General features: G+C 36.1%; 1 protein-coding gene across 2 annotated transcripts in view; it reads left to right on the top strand.

The window, feature by feature from the left end:
• Positions 1-12,498, top strand: part of calca (calcitonin/calcitonin-related polypeptide, alpha) — a 27,085-nt gene extending 14,587 nt beyond the window's left edge. Inside the window, exons 3-7 of one of the 2 annotated variants that reach the window (XM_088334372.1) lie at positions 2,734-2,891; positions 2,982-3,067; positions 3,140-3,256; positions 8,877-9,053; positions 12,021-12,498. In XM_088334372.1, the coding sequence (XP_088190498.1) occupies positions 2,889-2,891; positions 2,982-3,067; positions 3,140-3,256; positions 8,877-9,042 (372 nt within the window). In that variant the 5' untranslated portion in view covers positions 2,734-2,888 and the 3' untranslated portion in view covers positions 9,043-9,053; positions 12,021-12,498. Of the gene's footprint in view, positions 1-2,733; positions 2,892-2,981; positions 3,068-3,139; positions 3,257-5,306; positions 7,188-8,876; positions 9,054-12,020 lie in introns of those variants that run through there. The other variant, XM_088334373.1, reaches the window with a different exon arrangement.

Here is a 12,498-nt window from a genome sequence, read left to right as displayed (position 1 = left end):
CTGTTTTCCAGTATTTTAAGCTTTTTTTCCTAGAAAAATAACACTTGAAATGAGCAAAATTTATTGCTGTTGTGACTTATATTTTTGTAAAATAAGAAACTAACTAAAATCAATGTAATTGTGAGATTTTTTTATTTGTGATTTTTCAAACTGTTTTTGCTGTGCAATCTTAAACGACTTCTTCAATGAAAATATGTTATTAACTACATTTACCTGTACTCCTTAATGGGCAGGCAATTAGTATATAAAATAGAGTTAAAAAAGTGGCGTGAATTACAAAAAAAAAATCTCAAAAAAGGAAAAGAAATTAAAACAAATATATTTCATATATGTATATATAGGGCAGCACGGCGGCACAGTGGTTAGCGCATGGGAACCTGTCGTGGGCTCCAGACTTCCTGTGCGGAGTTTGTATGTTCTCCCCGTGCTTGCGTGGGTTTCCTCCGGGCACTCCGGTTTCCTCCAACGTTACAAAAACATGCATTTCAGGTGAATTGGCCGGTCCAAATTGTCCCTAGGTGTGAATGAGCGAATGAGTTGTCTGTCCCTGTGTGCCCTGCGATTGGCTGGCAACCAGTTCAGGGTGTCCCCTGCCCACTGCCTGGAGATGGCTGGGATGGGCTCCAGCACCCCCGCGACCCTAATGAGGATAAGCGGTACGGCTAATGAGATGAGATGAGATTTCATATAACATATACTGACATTATAAAAAATAGGTTTCAACACTAAAGTGAATTGATTTACAATTGATTACTGTATGTAAGTAATAGGGTTGGACAATACTGCGAATAATGACATTGATCCAACCCAAGAAAATACATTGTAGTATAGATCGATACCGATCCTTTTCCGATCCTTTTTGGTCTAGAATATCATGATCATTAAATAATTGAACAATCACCCTTCAGTTAGTTTATAATTACGATAAACACAGCACAAGGATTTTATACACTAAAAATGTATGTATTTATTTATTTATTTATTTATTAAATAACTACATTGCAAACTTTAACCGTAAAAAAAATAAATACTAAAATTTAGATTTGGACTGTTTCAGACCAAAAGCCAAGAGAGCCAAACCAAAAGAAGCAGCAATTTAACAAGAAATACAAATGCTGTGTAGCAATGTAAACTACAGAACTGAAACACCTTCCATTGGACAATAGTTTTAAAATAAAGTCACAAATGAGAATAAATACAGTGTATATTGTCTTTCTTTGGCTCTGTTGCTATAGTGACAGTGGATTCAAAGGGTTTTGTTGGACAACAGTAACATGCTTACTTTTTTGCTCTCTGCAGGGGATGTTTTTTTTCATGTGTTTGTGTAAATATGAGGTGTTGCGACAGCAACAGACTGCTTTACTGCACAAATTACACCTGGCATTGTCCTTTTCTGTAGTTGAAAAATTAGAGTAGGGGTGTGTGCATAGATTTAGCCCTCTCCTCCGCCTGGCAGGCAGGATGCACCAGGGCAGTTACCGAGAGGTGCTAAAAGTGTGCCTGTCAGTTAAAAACTTAGGCATAAGATTAGAGGGTGGCCGAGGGTGCTGGCTCAGAGAGAGAATGGCTGTGCTGTTTTCATCAAGAAACAGCACATTGAGGACATTGGTGGAGGAGTCAAGTATTAATACGGGACATTAGTATCGATCTGATAGAACTTGCCTAGTATTTATTATATTAATAGAGTAAGTAGCATTTCAATGAATTCATGCCTTACCAATTTTGTTTACCGTAATTTCCAGTCAAATTGTAAGGCGCACAGTAATTTTCAAGAAAAAAATTGGTTTTAAGGTGTGTCATTCATCCATTCATTCATTCATTCATACCTGCACCGCTTATCCTCAGTAGGTACGGGGGTGCTGAAGCCCATCCCAGCTATCTTCAGGAGGTGGGCAGGGGACACCCTGAACTGGTTGCCAGCCAGTCGCAGGGCACACAGGGGCAGACAACTCACTCAGACGTAGGGACAATTTGGACCGGCCAATCCACCTGAAATGCATGTTTTGGAATGTGGGAGGAAACCGGAGAGCCCGGACGAAACCCACGCAAACACGGGGAGAACATGCAAACTCCACACAGGAAGGTTTGACCTCATGACCTCAGAACTGTGCCGCACACGCGCTAACCGCTGCGCCGCCGTGCTGCCCCTGGTGTCATACAGTTCCAAACATATCGTATGTGTCTGTCACAAAGTGACTCACCAAACACTTTTGGTGGGAGAAAAAGAGTGATCCATCTCTTTGCCAAAGTAGACTCAAAGTAATTATGGCTATTGGACGCTTAGAAAAAAATATTTGGTACAATATCTTAAATGCCAGTCCAACTATGATAACTGCAATATTTTTCTTTGAACGATGTGGCGCAGCGTAAACAGTTGTCGTCTTCAAGATTTGCACCAATGCCACCATTTTTCTTGTTTATGGGTCGAATTGGACCTGAGCAACATGCGTAAGAGTTCTTTCCACAACTCATGACTCATAACCATCCCTGAGATGTGAGCGCTGACAATTTGAGAGATGTCCCGGCTGGTATTACAGCCCACTAGAGCAGGTGAGCCAAGGTTACCATGGTAATGACAATGATGCCGTTGTATTAGCAATATTATTTTAAAAATAAATATCCTGCAAAAAATGCGAGGTGTTATTTTAATTAAATATAATTCCTATCAAATTCAATGTTGCATATCTGGACATTGTAATGATCACATATAGACTCCTGTTTTTTTTTTAACAGGTTTGCCTGGAAATCTGATTGGCTACCAGTGGACCATGATCAAGCGCTGGCAAAACCCAAGGGAACGGGCATAAAAGCCAGTTCTGTGGGAGCGGTCAGCACATTCTCAACTCAGCTGAGGCGTCTTTCCTTGTTCTTCAATACGAGACCTGGCAATGGTAAGTACATAAACGTGTGGAATCGTGGAAGAATGCTGTGTTTGTAAAACATTTTTAATTTTTCTTGGACCGGTTGCGTTTTATTGACAGAAAACCATGATCACGCTCAAGTTTGGGACTCTTCTTTTAGCCTGTGTGCTGATCCTTTGTCAAAACTCGCAGGCATCTCCATCAAGGTAAGACATTAATGAAAAGTGACCTAGAGAAGTCAAGGAAACACAAATGATTTGAACGTGAATGTATTTCAGAAGTCGTGAAGACCCCATTGGTGATGGAGATGATTTTCAGAAGTTACTAAGAGCTATTAAAGAGTTCATGCAACTTGCTGCAGATGAGCAAGAGCGTCAAACAACAGATGGAAGCAGGTACCAGCCAAATACAAACTAAATCCAAAAGAAAAAGTTTTAATTATGTGTATTCAATTGTTTATCTGATTGTTTCATGTCTACTATTGGTCTAGTGTCCTTAAGTTAGAAGCCTACACTCAGTTAGCCAGGTTCAAATGCACTTCCATGGGTCCACAGCAGCCTACTGATTAATCTGATGATTTCAGGTCTACATAAATAAATGAAAACATTAATTACCCTGTCTGTAAATTGCAAAAAAAAATATATATATACATAAATACAGTGCCCCATTGACTAATTATCTTGCTCTTTAGAATAAGTAAAATTAAAATTTGAGCAAACATTTCTAAAAGAGCAGATACGTTTTCCTTTTTAAATTCAATTTTGAGTAAATTTTTGTCACGTTATTTCAAAATACTCGTTATCAAATAAATAAAGGAATTAGTAAAATAAATAAATGAACAACAGAAAAAGGTTTGAAGTATTCAAAATGTCATGAATCTGTCTGTAAACTGCAAAAAAAAAGTTCCATTGGGTTTTTATTTTGCTTATTTTGTATAAGAAACATTCAAATATGCAAAGTATTCTGATGTAGCTGGTGGTGGATTACATTTAATTTCAAATGTTATTTCTCTCACCTTATTATAAGGTAGATAATAAATACATAAACAAAACAAATTAGAACATCATTTTGCTCATACAATGGATTCAATTAGAAAAATATAAAAATACAGTGAAAAAGGAAAAACAATTATTAGGATGAGCAAAATGATCTGCCTTTACGGTAGGGGTGGGCGATACAGGTATTTTTGGTATCAAATCGATCCAAGTAAATACAATATAAAATTGGTCGATACTGATCCGATACTAATATTTTTTTCTTGGAAATCTCATGATAATTGGATATGTGGACTCCTCCTCAAATTATGAATAGTGCAAGGCTAGCAATTTGATGTAAAAACCTTTAACAAAATATAAAAAAAAAAAAATACCTCAACGACAACAACTGTATCCGAACCTAAAAAGCACAAAAATACAGAAATATAAAATCATATTTAAATGTCAACGACGCAACTAAAAACAATATTTTCAGGACTATAAGGTCCAGAGATTCGAGAGTGTGAAATACCTTTATTGGTCCGGAAATATAGTAAATACAATCAGAAATGCATAACTACAACAAAATAACCATTTTTGAAACAATCAATTCATGGTGGTTGTGAAAGCACATTCCCTTAATGTCCATGTTCCAGAAAATACTTTGTTTTTAATCTTCTGTTTCAATCTGCTTAAGTACATGAAACAAAAAATCTTTCACAAGGGAATGTTCTTTAAAGGTGTGTCCGGAAATTACAGTACCTTCTGTTGCACAATATTTTGAAAATATAATCAGTAGTGCAACTAAAGTAAAACCACAAGTGGATTGAATTTGAAAGATATAATGTATGTATAATCTTACGACACACTAGTATCACACAGTATCGATCATAAGACAACAGTATTGATCCGATCCAAGTACTCGCTAAGATCAATTCGATCGATATTGTATCGAAGAATCTGTATTGCAACGTGAACTATGCTTGTTTCACATAAACCAAAAAAAAGGTTTATTTATGAATTAATCATGGTTGTAAGTAATTGGAATTTGTTTAGCGAAATATCATAATTTGCAACATTTAGAATAATTTATTTGGCGCGAGCCAAGTAACAAGAGGGGGAAGACATGCAATTGTGATCATAATCATGTATGACATTCTTATTTCCATTTCCATTTTTCTGTCAATGCTTGTTTTTATGCTAAGCAGATTCGAGTAAAACCCCTGTTACTTTAAAAACAATTCGTCACTGTTTTTTATCTAATTATACTGCAACAAAAATGATAAAAACTGTTAAAGAAAAGAAGCCCAAATCTATTTTTAGTGGCGCTTTACATCACACATGATATTTTGTCTTCCTTGTCTTTTAGTGTGTTTTGTTTTGGGGGTTCTGCCATATTCATTCTCATTGTGAGTTTTGCCTGCATGTGTGTGTTTGTGTGCGGATGTGTGTTTGCCTGTGTGCTTACCAGCCCAGATAGGTCCATGTCAAAGCGCTGCACTGGCCTAAGCACTTGTGTGCTGGGCAAACTGTCACAGGATATCCACAAACTCCAAAGCTTCCCCCGTACAGATGTGGGGGCAGGAACACCAGGAAGGAAGAGAAATCTAGCTGAGCAATATGATTACAAATGAAATATTGCCATGGCATGTTCATTTGGCACTATAAGCACGTGAGATTGTCAATTGTCAATCTCGGAATGTCATGCATGAATTTGACATCCTGAGAGAGTTTAAGTATAACACTGCATTGTATGTAAGCCGATATGTGCTCCTCATTTCACTTCCCACAGTTTGTCTTCAGTGTTTGGTTTGTTACATGACTTTATGTTACTGTAACCAACTTGGTTTTGTAATTGTTGTTTTATACAAGGTGTTTCAAAAGTCTTTGGCACATTGAATATCTCTGAAACTATTACGGATATAAAACCACATCGGGTATATTCAGAAAGCTTGTAATCTTAATTCTTACATTGAATGTTCAGGATGTTTGCCGTGAGCACTACTGGTCACACTACACACATCAAGCCAATAGTTAAATTCGCGTCCGAGCATTGTATTGTCAATCGTTGCAACAGCTTCTGTAAGACTTGCCTTCAGCTCATCCACGTCTCCTGGGGCACAAAGAACAATCCTTCCACAAATCCCCTAAAAAAGAAACTGCATTGTGTGAGATCTGGGTTGCCAGGACATGATTGGATTCAGAAACAGTCGAACCTTGAGTCTCCGATGTGGTAGCGCCCCATCCGGTTGGAAAATGAAGTCACCAGACTTTTTTTCACTCAAATGATCTAATAACCAGTTTTACCGCGTGTCAAAAAATAATGGTCCAAACACAACTTTCTTTGTCATAGCACAAAACACGGTCACCTTAGGGGAATCTCAGTAAAGCTCAAGAAGTTCATTTAGGTTCTCAATTCCACTATATGCTTGTTAACTTTGCCATTTACGTGTAAAGTTGCGCTAAAACAAGCTGGTCATCAAATCCGTCATCTTCTATGTTCTGTTGCATTTCAACGCAAAGTCACAAAATAGCTGGTTCATCAGTGTCCTTCAACCCTTGCACCGACAGTAGCGTGTAAGGTGTCAATATGAAATTGTTTTCTTAAAACAAATACACCTCTTATTAATTGTTTTTTTTCTAAAGTTGAGGGGCGTCCCGTTCTTTTAGTTGGGCATAATCATCCATCCGTTATAAATTTAACATGCCATGGAAATTCACTTTTGTGGCTACTTTTCAAATTTTTAGCAAAATTCATGTTCAACAAAAATTCATGATTTAGTTTTTCCAAATTTGAGCAAACAGCCTTTTCTGGTTGAGTGAACATCATTAATGGGTCAGATTTTTTTTTTTAAAATGTGATTAGCTTTAAAACATTTGTCCCACTACCATTCATAGTTAAGGAGATACTGTATGTGGACTTGTATGTGGAAATGTGCCCAAGACTTTTGGAACACTCTGATGTTGTTGAAAGTATTATACTGTTTGTTTTTTGTTGAGAAAGCCTAGTAGGATATCAAACAATTATACATGTTCTCTAACCATCTATTGTCATTTGAATGAACATAAACGGCATTCCAATGAAACTTATTAGAAGAAAATGAAATAATTGTTTGATCATCTCATTATTGCTCATTATTATTATCATATTGTCTTAATGATTGCCTTTAAAAAAACAAATAGCTGGGCACCAAAAATAAATATGTTCAGAATATAATAAGTATAATATAGTTTAATTATTTTTCATGTTATTGTAAAACTGTTTTATTCATTACACAATTGCAAATGTAAAAATTTGATATTTTAGCAGGCATCATATGAATTGAGATGCATCATTTGTTTTTGCAGGTCACTCAAAATTATTTTTATGAACACATTTGACCTCAACAATTGTAAAACTGCATTTATGGAACTGTTAGTATTGATCATTTGGTTTGATATCTTGAAATATTGTACCAGAACTGGGTCACTGGTATCTCAAAGCACCAACTACTCATTTGTTTATTAGAGTCAACAAAATAAAATCCACACTCAATATTGTGATACAAATCTTGAAAATAAACGTTTACAAATTTTTTTTTAATGCGTATTTTTTTCTAATGAACCAAGGTTTAAACACATAAAAAATGTGGAATTAATTGTAATATGAATATCATAACCCTTTTTCCTTTTTTCCTGATGTAATAATCCGTAAATGACATAGATAGATACTTTATTCATCCCTGAAGGGAAATTCACATTTCCAGCAGCATCCCTGAGCTGAGAACAGTACAATAATAAAGCCAAAAGAATACAATATACAAATACCCAGTGTGACGTGCAAATGCCCACTGTAGCGTGTTATATAAAGTAACTAAATAGTGCTGTATCATCATATGTATCATCAAGTGCCCTGTAGTGATAAAAAAACTTCATTTATAAAGAAAAAAACAGTATTGATTTGAATGATGACGAAAAATACATGAATTATTATTTAAACGTTCATTTAAACAAAAATACCCTTAGGTTGAGGCATTTGCATTTATTTTACATCATTAGTCTCACCTCATGAATGTCCGCCATCTTGCTGCCAGGGGTACCCTCAAAAACAAACACCCAAAAAAATGAAATAAAAATGGGCACCTTATTTGTCTGTATAAGCAGGGATAGAATATACTCACCTTTTGTTATCAAAAACAAAATAACTAGCAAAATCAAAACGACTTCAAGTACTATATATACTTCTATATAAACCTACATAGCATATAGGTGACCCCCAAGAACTGCTTTAAAATAGCCACATACATGAAGAAGTTTGTACCCTAAATATTAACAAAATGTGTATCTAAGGAACTTTGATTATTTAGAATATAATAGAATAGAATGGACTATACCTTTATTGTCATTGTTACAAAATGGGTTAACGTATTGTGACAACGAAATTGGGCATGACACTCCAGTTTTACACATTCACAGTGAGGTATGAGCCAAGAAGATAAAGGAACAGAGAAGATAAGGTTATAAAACAAGCTGCTGTTTTATTTCACGCTGTTTTATTTACCAGTAATAGTGTAGATAATGAGGATCAATATACTGGTTAAAAGCTAGAAACATTTTTAAACAATTTACTTTACCTCCAAGTAGTGCTTCAATGGCAGACGCTCATACAATATTTTCGGATTTTGCAATCATTACCTTTTTTCGACTGGATGATCACAGACTTCCTTCCCCTTACCACTAACTGTCTTGGGACCCATTATAATGTCAAGAAAAAGGAAATGAAACAGACAAAATCCCAATAAAGTGAGATGTAGTCCCTTTCTAACGCAATTAGGACAGCACCAATTGATTGAACAGGAGGAAGTGAAAAAGAAGGGCATTATCACCATCTACTGTCTAATTGATACTTCATTTTTTTTCTTTCACCTTAGCGTTATTTTGCCAAGGCGCGACCCACTCAAACAAGGATCTAAACCACACTAACCATCAAAGCTTGCATCAAAGTATGTTGCATTTTGCTGAAGTGGTTTTAAATGTGAAATGTCCTGAAATGTCTCCCAAGCAACTCAGCAGCGACTCAGAAGAGAGGGTGCGACACAGCCACCTGCGTCACCCACCGCCTGGCCGACTTCCTCAGCCGTTCAGGAGGGCTCGGACACCGCAACTTTGTGCCCACTAGCGTGGGGGCGCAGGCCTTCGGCAAACGTAGGCGACGCAGTCCCGAGTAAGCTCCCACATGGTACGGACGTTTAACAGGATCTTTGCTTCATTTTCAAGAACTCTTTGTGGAGGATCATCTCTCATAAACAGCTCTGAAAGATGTTATACATATACTAATGAACACACTCAAATTAGTTACAGTTATCCCTCGTTTTTCGCTTGGGCCACGTTCCAAAAGGTTCCTGCAATAGTCAAAAACCACGTATTACAAACACTCATTTATGAAATACTCTAATTCTCTATTATACATTGAAACCAAAGAACAAACTCAGTTTATAGGCTCACATATTTCCTTAACAAGCACTGTGCTTTACCAACATTTGTTTACAAATAAGTTTTGTATTGTCAAATTATAAATTAAAAAAATAATCTTGTCGCTTTATTGCACAACTGTATTAAAGGTGGGGTGTGTCATTTAAGGGACAGTGTGTAATATTAAGTGCCTTCTAGTAGTAAAAAAAACTTTTACTCAGTAAAAAAAACATTGATTTGAATACTAGGCAAAAATACATGACTATTATAGCAATGCTAATTTCTATAAGGAATCATGGGTAGAGAAATTTTTCTTTTACATAGTGGAATCCCTACCTTGAGGTCGCCGCCAGGTTTGTCTGGGATCTTGCTACGCGGTGCTCTGTGGCACTGGTTTTCATTTGCATTAGACAGCAGTGCCATTTAGCGGTCAAATATTACACGCTGAAGCTTTAAGAAGTTAAAAGGTAAATATTTTCCTCCATTAGGTATGTGTTATCATTGCCCAATATATTTCAAAGAGCCCTTACGGTTTATTTTACATTGCATCTGATTTTGTCTAACGTTTATTATAGCTGTTCAGGACAGAACACATTACATTCAAGTAAAGGGGGCTGAGAGAAGTGCTGAAGCGAGTCAAAAAGCTCATCCCTGCGAGTTTTTTTAATCTGTATTTGTCAGTGGACCATAAATATGGTGAAAGTAAGACAAGTCCTGCTTCTAGTAAAGTCTAAACACAAACCCTAACCATCCTCCCCCGCCCCGAATTATTTTTTTAAATAACGAGGTTTGTTCGAGCACATCCAAGAAATGCTTTTACTTGCACGCAAACCATGTGTCACTCCTCCATATTCTGGCTTGAAGTCATGATTGCAGACCTAAGTTTTCAAACCCTGCACCCCACATTCAAGAACACGATGTTAGATCTGGTACACCCTCTTCCCCCTGAGTGTGCCCACTAGGTTTGGAACTGGGCACAGGCGTGTCCAATTGCCACAAACCTATCCCCTAATTGTCCAGAGACTTCATAATTATATTTGGGACATATGTTATTGGATCATTTTTATTTCCACTGTCATTGCTACATCTGTTTTGTTTCTGGTTTGGACATTTTATTAGTAGTTTGATGCTCACTTGATAGTTTGTTACTTTGTTCATTTTTTGTCTTTTAAATAAACACTCTCTTTATTTTGACCATCGCTGCCTCAGCCATTGCTTCCCTTCAAATTCGATCCAACCCGAAAAACCTGACACAACATCCACATAATACTTTGTCGTCATCATGTGGACTTGGAAAATTGCATTTACTTTCCGGTAGGCAACCCAAAATGCTGAAAGAGTCATATACAGGTAGTACTAAAAAACATATAAGTCTGGAGCCGAAAACAAATTAAAAGCCTTATGTAAGACTTATAAGGAAGGAGGCACATACTGTAAATATGTTCATTTGAAGATGTTAAGAATGTGTCCTATTACCCTTTACGGAAACCATATATTTTTCCATTATCAAACATTTCTGAAAAGTGCCTGTGAGCCATTAGCGAGCCCCAAACGAGCCATATGCGCCTCCACATCAAGTTTCGCTCCAAAACTGGGTCGCGACCTACCAGTTCAAAAACACTCTTATATACAGTACTAAAACTTCATAACAAATTATACCAGTGGAAGGCTCTGTCATTATTTACTGCATTTTTTCCATGAACAACATTGTGACTCACACTGATTGATTGTCTTAAAACACAAGGTACACTCACTTTTAAAGTACAGAAAGACAAAAATTCATATATTATATCAATGAAATACTCTCACATAACATCTGGACCTCTCACATGTGAGATGTTCACATATACACAATTGAATATCTCTCAAATGCTTTTCAAAAACACAAGTAGATGTACTGTGTATCTGATCTCACCTAAGTTAATGTATTTTTAGCATGAAAACCACTCTAACTCTCTCACAAAACACTCTCATATATATTACTGGTCTATTTTGGGGCATTCCTATAAATGCATTTAGACAAAGTACTAAAATGTGTTTACATACAGATCGCTGTAATACTTTCACTCGCACTACAGAATATCTATGATCATGTACATGAGTGAAAATACTCTCCTACTCATTACTGTAATTGATTTTTATTAAAACAAATGACAGTCCTAATTGATTCATTTTTTAAATTTAAAATATCACAAAACTGAAATCATTCTTAAAAGAGGAATACTTCATAAGCATAACAAGCATGCTTATCTCCTCACACAAATTTCTAAAATGCTCTCACACACAACTTCATCTATTTTGCTTTGTATACTTAATATTATGCATTTTAGATTGTATTTTATGTCATACTGCTATTTTCTAACTCATTTGCAAATGAAAATACATATACTAAATGCTCCCACAATTAAATTCTTTTTTTCTGAGATATACAAATAAACAATTTCTCGCTGTATACTTTTTAGTATTGTAAATGAAATACTTTCAGTCATGAAATAAGGTCTGGGAGTTTTAATACATTTCTGTGTGTGTGTGTATTTCTGTGCTGTGTGTGAGAGTGTTTTCACAATGTGGACGAGAGTATCAAAATGTTGTTAGGACCACTGCTCGTTTTGTGCCTCCTTTATTCCTGAACACATAACCATAAAAGCCTTGCAATCATTTTGGGCAATAATTGTTTTCTTCAATCATGAAAATTCTAATCTAACACTTTTTGTACTTGTCTTTTCTTTTCCAGAACTGAAGCTCTGCGTCATCACTCTTCCTCATATGGACTCAGAATATTACAACATACATCATGTTTAGCCTGCAGTTAAACACACATATGTGCAATTAGGCTGTCAAATGTAATCAGAATGAGCATTTAAGACTTTACAAACAATAGCCTATTGTTTGAAGCTTGGCGAGCCTCCTGACCCTGTGTTGACTGTATCATGTGTCATACTTCAAGTTTACCGTGAAACCTTCAACTGTGTTTGCTGCTTTCTAATAAATCATGCAATCATATTTCATTTCAGTCCACACTGCAGATGCTACGGTAATACCAGTGTTTATGGCTTACTTTGTAAAATAAGCTATGTAATAATTGTAAGCTGAAAGCAGTAATAAATTGTATTTTATGTACATGAGGCATTTAGGCCTTGTTGTTTTTCTTTGAGAGCACCACAAGGGACATGTGGCCAAATGAATCTACATGTTCAATTTTCTTCTGTGGG

Source organism: Urocampus carinirostris, chromosome 4 (genome assembly GCF_059441175.1).
Source record: "Urocampus carinirostris isolate Australia breed hairy pipefish chromosome 4, RoL_Ucar_1.0, whole genome shotgun sequence".
NCBI lineage: Eukaryota > Metazoa > Chordata > Actinopteri > Syngnathiformes > Syngnathidae > Urocampus > Urocampus carinirostris.
Note: the sequence above shows the minus strand (reverse complement) of the source record. Positions and strands in the feature narration are given on the sequence as shown.